At 51.5% G+C, this 12,677-nt stretch overlaps 1 protein-coding gene across 1 annotated transcript in view; it reads right to left on the bottom strand.

The window, feature by feature from the left end:
- Ttyh2 (tweety family member 2) overlaps positions 1–12,677 on the bottom strand; it is a 44,468-nt gene that overhangs the window by 23,616 nt on the left and 8,175 nt on the right. The window contains exons 2-3 of the mRNA XM_075990017.1: positions 7,180–7,352; positions 2,601–2,712 (exon numbers count right to left, since the gene is read on the bottom strand). Of these exons, the coding sequence (XP_075846132.1) occupies positions 2,601–2,712; positions 7,180–7,352 (285 nt within the window). The remainder of the gene's footprint in view (positions 1–2,600; positions 2,713–7,179; positions 7,353–12,677) is intronic.

Genomic DNA, 12,677 nt, shown 5'->3' with positions numbered 1-12,677 from the left:
AGAGAGAGAGAGAGAGAGAGAGAGAAAGAGAGAAAGCGAGAGAGCGCGAGCATGCGCTAGGCCAGGAGTTGAGAGGACCACCAACTCAGGTTCAGGGAACTAGGGGGAGGGAAAGAACACAGGGCTGAGACCCAAGGCCTGGGCTCGGTGTTCTTGCTGTGAGATGCACTGTGGGCTGAGGACACCTGTCTGTGCCTCAGTTTCTCTACTGAGTCATTTCCCATAGGCTTACAGGTCCAGGATGGTGGGGGATCCAAGAGAAGGGAATGCAGAGGGTCCTTCCCCGGCCTTTGTGTTTGGGGGCAGCCCTGGAAGGGCCTCTAGCTGACCATTTGGCTGCTACCTCTGGGCTCCAGCAGGGCCCAGCTTTAAGCCATCTGGGCTGTTAGGTGAATCTCCATCCTGACTCTGCCACCCACAGCCTCCCAAACCCCAGCATCTCTATCTCGTGGTGATTGCCGTAATTATTGTAATGACACCATTATCTTAATCCCCCAGGGAGAGGGCCCTCTGTAGTTTACCTGCACTTTCCTCGGTGGTAATTCACCTGATGCCATTTAGCCATTTACCTGCAATTTGGACCCCACCCCTTAGATGAGGGGGAAGGCCCTATAAGGATCTACCATCTCCCTGGAGCCCTGGGGCCTGAGACTGTTGGACACCCACAGCCCCTTAGGTAGGAGGGACAGAAGCTTTTCATAGTTGGCAGCACCATCACAGAGCCCTGGGACAACTGTCCCACACTGCAGTTTCAGCCAAAGGGTAAGGGGCTATCTCCAGCACAGGGTGAGGGAAGGTCTAGAGAGTGGGACTCACAGCCAAGTGTTCAAACCTGGCTCAGAAGGGTTGGGAGCCTAGCGCTTGTTCCCACACATCTGCAAGTTTCTCCCCAGAGATAAAGACTGATTTTTCCCATCAGGGAAGATCACAGCTCTGGGGCTTCCCAGAACTCTGACTTCTCCCCCTTCCAAGGTCACTGATGGCTAGAGAGAGGGACGCGGTACAGTGCCAAGGACAGGCAGAAGTTGTCCTTGGGGGCTTGATCCTCATCAGGACCAAGGTGAATAAGTGTGGCAGAGTTCCCAGGGGTCACTTCCCACAAATACTGGGCAGTGCACAAGAACAGCACAGTCTGTCTCTTTAAGGTGAGAGTTCCTATCCCAGCCCCCTCCCCCACCCCCAGGGGCTGATGGAAGGATTAGGACGGTGGAAGAGCTTAAAGGAGCCTGCCAGGAGGGGTGTAGGAGGTTGTCCTCCCTAGAAAGACGCCCGGGGAGTGACTGATTCCTCTAGTTAGGGCTGGGTTTGGTGGTGGAAGCTGCTGACGCATATGGGTCCTTTGGCTGGAACGTTTGATGTTCCAGAGGGAGCTGGTCTAGAGACAGTCAGGGGCCCAAGGACTAGTTCTATGTTTGGCCTTTCCCAACAGAGTCCTCAGGAGACAACACATGGAATCACCTAGAAAATCAGCAGGAAAAATTGGCACCCTGCAAAAGTGACAGGTACGCAGGGACGGGGTGAAAGAGAGAAAACCTAGATCCCGGCTCCATCACTTGGGCACAGCAGGTTAGCTCGTTCTTCCGAGCAAGCCAACTTCTCTTCTTCCACTGAGCTGGAAGCTTAGTCTTCCACCATGAGCTTCCAGCGAGACTGTTGTTGAACCCAGAGTCCCGAGACACACACAGTGATTATGGGGACTCTTCCCACCCCTTGCACACCCTCAAAATTTGAGGGTGGGGCAGGGGATTGTTCTTCCATTGTTTCCAAACTGTTTTTCTCCACTTAAATTTTTTGGGGGGCGGGGTGCAGCATGCCACCATGCTAGGTCCCCAGTTTCCCTTTTGATAGCTGGATCAGAACTTTGTACAAAGTACTTAGAACTAACATTTAAAAGTCCACATTTGGGACAGAAGGTGTAGCTCAAATAGAGAGCTTGCCTATCGTGTAGAAGCCTGGGGTTCAAACTCCCACACTGCATCCACACTGCATCCACCAGGCACGGTAGTGCACACTTGTATTCAAGCCCTGGTCATCACCGGAGACAGAGTTCGAGGTTAGACCCCTTCTCAAATAAACAAACCACCCATGCTCAGTGGGCTATGTGAGAGCAATCCTAGCACTGCGTACACAGAGACAAAACGTCATGGAAAGTTCCAGGTGAGAATGGTCTATGCAGTGGGTTCCAGGATAATAAGGGCTACATAGGGGCCTCTTGCGTTGAAACCACCACCACTACCAACCACCACCACCACCACCACAACAAAAACTCCAGAAACCTGTGTTCAAGGTCCCCTTTGAGGATGGGCAAACCAGAAACCTGTGTCAAGGTCCCCTTTGAGGATGGGCAATTATTCAGATGCTCTACAGACCAACCAGGGGCTGATTGGTAAAGAGGCACCCTGAAGTCTCCCTTGGCCAGGGTCATAGAAACTGTTTGCCTTTGGCAGGGCGACTGCTCAGAGGGCAGCCCAGCCCATGGCAGCCACCACACAGCTCTGAAGGGTGCAGCTGGGCTCCTGAGAGCCGACTGGCACCCTTGTTCTGGCCCCGCTGATCTCATGGGCTGTGTCTGTGCCCAGCCGCCTGCCCACCATCCTTACCAGCTCGTCAATTCCAGAGAAGGTGTGGTTCGCATTGTCCAGGGAGTAGATCAGCTGGTACACCCCATCGTTGGTCTCACTGTTTCCATAGAAACCGACACCCACCGCAGCACTATAAGCAAAACCCCAAACAAAGGTGATGTAAGCAGAAGAGAATGCACTTATCTCCCTTTGTGCACACGTGTGTGAGCCTGTGCACCAGGACGCCAGGAGAGGATGCTGGTGTCTTCCTCCATTGCTCTCTGTATCATTCCCTTGGGACAGAGTCACTGAGCCTGGAGTTCACTGAATGGATTATGCTCACAGCAAGTGAACTGTCTCTGATCCCCATCCCTAGCGCTGGGATTGTAGATGTGTGAGCTTTTTATGTGGGTGCTGGGAACCCAGACTCAGGTTCTCATGTTTGTACAGCAAGCACATCACCCACTATCTCCTAGGTCCAAAAAGTGCTGTCAATCTTTCTTCCCTGTCTGTCCTTGTGCTGAGGGTTGAACCTGGGGCCTCAGGCAAGCTAAGCAAACAAGCTACTACTGAGGTACAATCCCACCCTTGCATTTACCTTTTAAAAATCGATTCTATAGCTGGGTGTGGTGGCGCACGCTTTTAATCCCTGCACTCAGGAGGCAGAGGCAGGAGAATCTCTGAGTTCGAGACCAGCCTGGTCTAGGTAATGAGTTCCAGGACAGCTAGGGCTGTTACACAGAGAAACCCTGTCTCGAAAAAGAAATGTTTTTAGGACTATAGAGATAGCCCAGTGGTTAAGAGCACTGGCTGCTCTTCCAGAGAGGACCTGGGTTCAGTTCTCAGCACCCACACAGCAATTCCAGGGGGATCTGACACCCTCTTCTGGTCTCCAAAGGTACTGTATACACACAGTGCCCAGATACACAGGCAGGCAAACCATCCATACACGTAAAATCCCCTTAAAGTGTCTTCAAGGTCACAGCAAAATTGAGCATGTAGAATTCCTCTATGGTATACAGTCCCCGAGGGTATCCTTTATGAAGAAGCATCCTTGCTACAACTGATAACCCAGTGGGAGCACAGGCCCAAGGCCCACAGTGTGCACGGTGGTCACTCTTGGTTGAAATGCCATGTCAGGTATTACCATCAGAGCAGCCCCTGCCCTAAAACTGCCCCGTGCTCTGCCTCTCTTTGTCACTTCTCCGACCCCAGCCCTGATCATCTCCGTGGCCTTTCCTAGAAGGTTGTATAGCAGGAGTCACAGAATGCAGCCTCTTCTGATTGGCTCCTTTGCCTCGGTGACAGGCATGCAAGGTTCCCAGGTGTCTTTCACAGTTCAGCAAGCCATTTCCATTGTCCAAATGTTACACATTCACTCAACTCCTGAGTCTTTGACCTGGCTGCAGGTTTGGGAACTGAGAATAAAAGCCACTGCCAACAGCCGTAGTGTGGGCTTTTGATTTCAGCTGGGGAGCCTTATTCTGGGAGTTGGATGAGGGGGTCTTGTCTGAGGGTGAAGGTTAAGGACCACCTCAAGTGACCTGGCAGAAGCCTGATTGTCCTGGCTGGCAACACACTTCTAAAAGGCACTAGACTGCAGGCAAGCCTGGGGTGTTATGATTTGGTGGCCCTGGTAGAGCCTTGAGATCTGATTTGATATGCTCAATGCCAAATTTTAGGTCCCTCCTGACCTGGCCAAGAACCGTGGACTTCCCTATATACCCCTGATCGAGTTCTCTACTATAAAGTTTTAGCTTCTGCCTGCCTCCCTCGTTAGCCCAGAACCCACTGGGTCCTGATTCACGCTTTGCAGTAGCTGGAACAAGCCTCCAGTTCTGCCACAAACTGCATCCGATGTTTCAAAGTGGCTGGAACAAGCCTCCAATTCTGCCACAAACTGCATCCGATGTTTCAAAGTGGCTGGAACAAGCCTCCAATTCTGCCACAAACTGCATCCGATGTTTCAAAGTGGCTCCTTTGTCACCTCACCTCTTGCCTTCTGCTCTCTGAGATAGACACATGAGACAGGGACTCATGTTATCCCCAGCTTGGGTCTCACATTCCCCATATAGCTGAGGATGACCTTGAACTCCTGATCCCCTGTCTCCAAGCCTGGTTTCCAATATCACTCTGAGCAGAGTGTGGGGAGCTGGTGTGTGTGTGTGTGTGTGTGTGTGTGTGTGTGGTGTGTGCTCTAGGACCCCCCTCTACTGGCCTGCCCCTCATGTTCTCACTGACCTATGGTCTGTAACAGCCCCTCCCAGAATTTCTCCTTAGGAATGGTCAGGCTCAGTTTCTCTTCTTTCCTATGGTGTCGTATTGATTTTAACCTAAAGCCAAACTTGAAATCCATCTGTGTGAAATTTCATGGTTGGCTTGAATCCAACATTCCAGCCTGAGTACATCATTTGCAATCTTAACTCTGTCATCCATCATATTCTATGTGGTCCTCTCTTCCAGGGATCACAGGACCAATCGAGCAGCCTCCTGAGCTCTCATCCAAAACACTACCTTGGGGGAAAATAAATGCAAGAGGGCACGTGCATGGGTGTGTGTGTACATGCGCGCATGCGCGCGCGCACACACACACACACACACACACACACACACACACACACACACACAGATGCTTATCCTTCCTTCCTTGAGACAGGTGTAGCCTGGCTGCCCTGGAACTCGATTTATAGACCAGACTGGGCTTGAACTCAGAGAGATCCATCTGCCTCTGTCTCCCAAGTCCTGGGATTAAAGGCTGTACCACCATGCCTGGCTCCCATCAGTGGTCTTGGCATTCAAGCAGTAACACAACCCACTCTGAGTCGGCTTCGTGGCACCGTGGCCCTGTCCATCTTTCTCCACACCATCGCTGGTGTCAAGTTCGCAGGCAAAACATTCACACGCGGAAAGCACGCTTAAAAAATAAACTTAAAAAAAAAAAAAACAAAAAGAGGTGGAAGCAACGGCTGGCTTTTACTGCTGATGTCCTCTTGCCTGGAGCCTGCTGTAGAGAAGGAACCCTGCCACCATGGCCCCTTCTGTTTTGAGCTGTTCTCTTCTTCCTCCTCCTTGTTTTCAGTTCAGCTTATTCTGGAAACCCGTCTCCTGATTTCCTTTTCCATTTTATTTTATAAGCGTGGGTGTTTTGCCTGAGCGTATGTCTAGACACCACATGTGTGCCTGGTGCCCATGGAGGCCCAACGAAGCATTGGAGCCCCTGGAACTGAAGTCACATACAGCTGCTTGTGAGCCACCATGTGGCTGTTGAGAAATTAACCTACATTCTCCAGAAGAGCAGCCGGGGCTCTTAACTGTTGAGCCGTCTTCTCATTCGGCCCCTTGGTGTTTTTCTTCACTACAGGTAATAATTGCTTATTGGACTAGACCACTTAGAGCCATTTTTACCTGCTACAAAATACACACGGCCAAATTATGATGGTGCTATTTGGACGCTGGGTTACCCAGCATTTAATGCACTTTACTGGCATTTGTACCTGATAATAGGCTTATCCGGCAGTAACCCTACTGGAAACCTGGAGCACGGGTAGTGTTCTGTGGATCCAGGGATTGCTGCATTGGAGCAAGCACTATTGGTGTGTGTCTTTGGGTCCCACCTCTCCCTAACCATTCTGTGATGTCCTACACCAGGCAGAGGGTTTTTAGCACCCCAGTTCTTCATGGGAGCTCTAGCTCGTCTCTGGTCAGATCACCTACCCATCTGGGCTGGAACTCTTTCCCATAGGCCCTGGCCCCAGCCACAGTTTCACTAGTCCCAGGTCTTAGTTCGTTGCTTTGAGGATGGCCTCTCATTTGGCTTCCGTGAACCCCCACTCCCACCCACATGATATCATGAACATGTCACCACACTCCATCTTGGCCAAAAGGCAACAAAGAAACAGTGAATGAATACATTATAATAGAAATGAAGTGTTTAGGAGTAAGGGGTCCCTCCTGTAGACTAGAGCCTAGGACCGGCCCTTCCAACAAGCAGCAAGGGACTCTTACCTTAGAGGGTAGCCACACCCTTCAACATCTCAAGGGGGCGCTACACATTTGAAAAATTTCTACAGCTAGAGAAACAAGAAAAACACAGCAACTTCCCAACAGAGGTTGCACACATGGGCTGGGTGTTGGGTGGGTGGGGTGGGCTCTCCCACAGTGCTGGGAGCCTTCATTTCTCAGTCAGAGCCCAGGAGAAGATCTACTGAAGGGCATTAAAAGCTCCTGATCTCACAAGACAACGGAACTGATTGGGGCTACAGACCCAGGGCAGCTGTGGAAGGCGATGGGGATGCAGAGAAGAGAGATGCCCACTGTCATCTGGTCACCTCAGGGAGGGACCCAGGTAGTTGTCAGGCCTGGCCCTAGTCTGGTAGGGGAGATTTGGGGGGGCCACTACGTAGACCCCCATCACCACACTAGGGATGTGTGGCCACAAAAGGGACAGTATTCATTTGGGGAGGCAGGTTTGTTCATCCAGGCATCATCAGCTAGGTTGGTGAATGTGGCCAGTCACTGATGAGGGGCCACATGGACATGGGGCGTGTCCTGCTCACAGGCTGGCTTTCCCTTGCCAGCTGAGTTGAAACCACGGTGTGGCTGCGCTCAGGACACTCACCAGCAGAGGAGCCCGGCCACCACGGCTGTCCAGGTGACGCAGCAGGAGTTGGACTGCTTGGTCTCCGCTGTGTGGTCCCGCCGGCAGCAGCATGTACACACCAGGTAAACAGCGAGGAAGATGAGGTTCAGGCCCAGGCCGATGGCCGCTACCACCCCCAGGAAGAGCAGCGACTGTAAGAGAGGGAGGGGCCGTGTCAGCTTCTGGTCCAGCAGCAGGGTGGGGAGTCCCAGGAGCCTACTGCATCTTTATGCTCAGCTCTCTAAATAAACAGCTTGTCCTCCACTGGTGCCAGCATGGGGATAATGGATGAACCGGAAGGGCTTGGCGATGAGAAGGGTTGGCGAGGTGTCCAGAATTGGCTAGGCAATTCAAATCTCTCTTGGTCTCTCTGTATCTCTGTCTCTGTCTCTGTCTCTCTCTCTCTGTATCTCTGTCTCTGTCTCTGTCTCTCTCTCTCTCTCTCTCTTTCTCTCTGTGTGTTTCTAGATCAATTTGATAGAGGTGGGCAGATCCAACAGGAATGTGGGCGGGATCATCGGCTGGAGTTCCAGACTGAATATGAAAGAGAAAGCCAGTTGAAGCAGCAGCCTTTGGTCTCTCTTAAGTGCTCCGTGAAACTAAGCTACGGACACTAAGAATCACAGATGCTGCCATACCTCGGCCGCACCAGGCCAGACCAGTCTTTTTATATCAAAAGGCAATGTGCTTATCCCAAATGCTGGAGCTCTCCAGAGTTCTCAAAAGTCAGCTCGGTGCTATAGGGTGGGTATAAAAGACCAGGGTAGATAATCTGTGGTGTCCTCCTTGCTGTACCCGGCCAGGGACAGTCAACTGACATGCCAGTGTAGCAGTGAAGCCAGAACGTGGAGGGGTGTGGGGATACCTCTTCAGTTCCCCTTAGAAGCTCAGGGTTTTCAAAGGGAACCGTTGCTGTCGGGAGGTCTAGGTGGCCCCCTCCACCGCTTCTTCCAATCCCTTGATTTGGCCAGATGGACGCCAGATGGCCCAGGGATCAGTGGCCGTCAGCCAGGGCTGGACCTGGCTCTAAGTCAGGCTCCTGAGCTGACAGCTTCCTGGCTTCCCATTCGGCCTCAGCCATGCCCTCATCCAGAGTGTCCCAGTGGGGGTTGCTCTCTCTAGAGCTTTCGCCAGGGAACCTGGGCGGGTGGTAGCAATCATGTGTGCAGGAGACCACAGGGAGGCGACCCGCAGCACTGAGGCTGGTGGCTGCAGGCTGGGTAGACTGTATGGAGATGAACTCTATGGCCAAACTGCTCAGCTGCCCTGCATCCCTGGGAGGATGCTGGAAGCTCATAGGACCCCTTAACTGGGCTGCCCTTATGCTAACACAGGGTGGACAGGCTTCTCATCCTTAGGGACAAATCTGGAAGTGATGAGGTCAACTGGGAGGACAAATGAGATGTCTCATTTCACTTAGCAAATGCCCACTTCCACCTGGGCAACAAACACTCAAGCATGGACGGTGGGGCAGCATCTCTGCGCGCAGCATCCTCCATAGTCCTCAAGCTGAGGCGGGCCTGGACCACTCACCTGCCCCTTAGAATGACCTCAAAACTCTGCTGTCCTGAGACAGTGGGAAGTCACCGCCCACCTTCCTGGAAGGCATTTTCCCCTGCAGAGGATGCTGGGGCAAGGGAAGGGTGATTAAGGCTCCCTACACAAAGTCACCACCCTGCAACGTGCTCTCTGACAGAAGCAGGACACCTCCCTGGAGCTGGGGGACCCTGAAGGCCTACCCTGGGCCTATACCATCAGAGTCGGAAGTAGGAGGAGTTGAGGATGTGGTCCAGGAGGTGAGTGGTTTGCCTAGCAAGCTGGAAGGCCAGAATTGCACCCCCAGCGCTGCATAAAACTGGGCCTGGTGGTTCACACCTATAATCCCATGTAGAGGGGACATCTTGACTTCCTGACAGACAACAACTCCCTTTGAAAATTCTGAGCTCTAGGTGGGCCTGAAGAGGGAAGGATCGTCTTTGGTTACATACTTGATCTGAAGTCAGTCTGGGCCATATGAGACACCCGTCTCAAAGGTCAACCACAGTAACAGTGTGGGGGGTTGAATGAAAATGGCCCCACTAGGCCCATAGGGATTGGCACTACTAGGAGGTGTGGCCTTGTCGGAGGAAATGCATCACTGGGATGTGTGGGGGTGGGGCGGGGTGGGCTTTGAAGTTTCAGAAGTTCAAGCCAGGCCCAGTGTCCTCACTCTCTCTTCCTGCTGCCTGTTGTTCCAGATGTAGAATTCTTGGCTCCTTTCCCAGCACCACGTCTGCCTGTGTGCTGCCACGCTTCCTGCCATGATGATAATGGACTAAACCTCTTAACTATAAGCCAGCTCCAATTAAATGCTTTCCTTTATAAGAGTTGAAATGGTCATGGCGCCTCTTCGCAGCAATAAAACCCTAACTAGGACAAACAACAAAATCCCAAAGAACAGAACAAAACTAGAGCTGACCCCATGCCAACCATATCTCACTCAAGTTCAGAAGCAATAGATTAATTAAGGGATGATCCTTCTACCCCCCACCCCACCTCATCCTGCCACACATCCCAGCAGTTTAGCTTCTTCTTGAAATTGAGTTACTCTTCAGGGTACACAGAGCCTTGGGGGTGCAATTACCACTGTTGGTTTTTGTTTGTTTGTTTTAATGCGCACTTGTGCTTTGCCATGGGTATTGGATACCCTGGAACTAGAAATACAGAAAATTGTGAGGTGACATGTGGGTGCTGGGAATTGAACCTGGGTCCTCTGGAAGAGCAGTCAGTGCTCCTAACAACTGAGCCATCTCTCCAGCCTCACCACTGTTGGTTTCTAAACTTAATTATTTTTTATTTTTAGGTAGGGTCTTTGTTGGAGGAAGTAGTTTTTGTTGGTTCCCAGTTGCTCAGCCCCGAAATAAACACACAGAAACTATATTATTTAAATCACTGATTGGCTCATTAGCTCTAGCTTCTTACTGGTTAACTCTTATATTTTTGACCCATCTATATTAATCTGTGTATCACCACGTGGCTGTGGCTTACTGGATAAAGTTCTGTCCGTCTGTCTCCTACAGGACTACATGGCTTCTGACTCTGCCTCCTTTCTCCCAGCATTCAGTTTAGTTTTCTCCATGCCCCAAGACAGTTTCTTTATTAACCAATGGTAGTCACAGCACACAGAGGGGAATTCCACGTCAGGTCCCCACACTGTCCTTGAGCTCACTATGTAGCCCAGGTTTACCTTGTCCTGTTGGTGTCCCTCTCTTGTAAGTGCCAGGATGATGTGTTCCTACCACATCCAGCTCTAGAAATGACACTCTGTGCCCATCATCCTAGCAATCAAGGAAGTAAGGCTGGCCTGGACTTCAGAATGAGATCCCGTTTCCAAAAACTAAAAGTAAGCCCCACCCCACTTTTCTTACAGGCCCTGAAAACCCACCACCAAGAAACAGGCATTCCCATTGGACAACCTGCAAGCCACTGTGTGTCTATATGCACCGTGACCCAGCAGCTCTACTTCCTAGAGAGGAGGGGTGTGTCATCCCCACATGATCCACATACAAAAGTCCACAGTCACTCAGCTCAGCGGCCGTCAGTAAACACTGGAAACAGCACTCAACACACGCCTGGTGCTGTAGTCATATGATGGAACTCTACACAGGCATCAGGGGGTACCAGCAGCTACGTATGATAGGGGTAACCTAACAGAGGGGGGACGGGGCGACAGACCACACTCAGTGCTGTCAGAGGTGATCACCTGTGGCAACGGAGGTGGAGGCGGATGCCACAGTGCCTTGGGTGGTCAAGGGTACACTTGGCCAGGATAATATATTACATACAAGGTGAGGGTTGCGGAGAGGATTTGGTGGTAAGAATACTTGCTGACAAGCATGGGGACTTGAGTTCGGATGCTGGCTTCCACCTAAAAGTCTGAATATGGTCACATACATGCACACACGCACATGCGCACGCGTGTACACACACATACACACAAAACCTATAACCCCAGATCTATAGAGAGAAGATAGGAAGGAGGCTTGTTGGCTCCCCCACCTTGTTCTAAACACAGTGAGAGGCCCTGTCTCATGGGAGTAGGGCTGAGTGTGATGGAGCCAGACACCCAATGTCTCCTTCTGTCCTCCATGTGTGAAAAAGCATATGCGTATGCACACATGTGTGTATCCACCACCACACACAGAGACACAGTTTTTAAAATAAGAAAATTAGCCAGGTGGTGGTGGTGCACACCTTTAATCCCAGCACTCGCGAGACAGAGGCAGGCGGATCTCTATGAGTTCGAGGCCAGCCTGATCTACAAAGCGAGTTCCAGGACAGTCAAGGCTGCATAGAGAAACCCTGTCTTGGGAGACAGTGGGATTGATTAAGCTGAAGAGTTAGGAATAGACATGTTGTATTATGTTATAATGAATAAATATATAATTTACATTTTATTACATTTATTTATGTGGGGGGGGTGCACACATTCCATGACTCTAGTGTGGGAGTCAGAGCACAACTTTAGGGTGTCAATTCTCACCTTACGCACTTGGGTCATGGGTACTGAATTCACGTCGTCATCAGGATTGGTGGCAAGTGTCTTTACTATCTGAGCCATTTCTCTGGCCCCAGAAAGTATTTTCAATAATAATGACTGGCGTTGCCAAGCTAATGGCCCAGCTTCCTTCACTCCCAGGAGGGTCTCCTCTGTGGTCCTCCCAAGCAGAAGGAACCGTTGACTCTACCAGGTGTCCTCAGCCAGGAGGGAGACGAGCCACTGCCTTTCCAGTCTCTATAAACTTGACCCGCCAGCTCTCCACAGCTGGTTGCTGGATTTCTGGTTCCTGGAAATTATGAGCCGAGATTTCCTGCGGGGCCCTGAACTCCTGAGCCTGGATTTCCTGGACAGCTCTGGGTCTGGGCTCTCTCCAGGCCAGGCAGTTAGCCTCAATTCGGTCAATAATATCAGGTCAGGGTAAAATGGCTGTGGATAGGAAGCCCAAATACAGGCGGGGTGGGGCTGTTAGTTGTTCACCCCATGAGCCCTGGGCAACTAAAGGATTAAAGCTGGAAACTGGGCTGTCCAATGGCCAAGGACCAAGGGACAGAAAGGAAAGGGAATTAGGAAAGAAAGACGGGGTGGGGAAGACAGAGGGAAGCACAGTCAACTTGGTGCCACCTGCTGCTCTAACAGGCCATTATGTCTCTGTTCCTAATTAGTGCCCGGACAGGACAGGGAGTGGGGAGGGAAGACGGGTGGATAATTCCACTCATACACACTCAAGCGATCGCCAACGTCCACATCGCCCTGCGACTCCTACTGCCCCGCCCCCTACCCTCACACCACCACTGCTGCCGGCCCAGTACCATGCCCATCATCAAAGCTCCTTCAGTTCTTTCTGGTTTCTCATCTGCAGTCAGCACCACCCCAGGACTCGGGTCAGGGGGACAGCAGCAACCACTGTAGACAGACCCTGAGGGAGTATGGACATCTT

This window comes from Microtus pennsylvanicus, chromosome 11 (assembly GCF_037038515.1).
Source record: "Microtus pennsylvanicus isolate mMicPen1 chromosome 11, mMicPen1.hap1, whole genome shotgun sequence".
Lineage (NCBI taxonomy): Eukaryota > Metazoa > Chordata > Mammalia > Rodentia > Cricetidae > Microtus > Microtus pennsylvanicus.
Note: the sequence above shows the minus strand (reverse complement) of the source record. Positions and strands in the feature narration are given on the sequence as shown.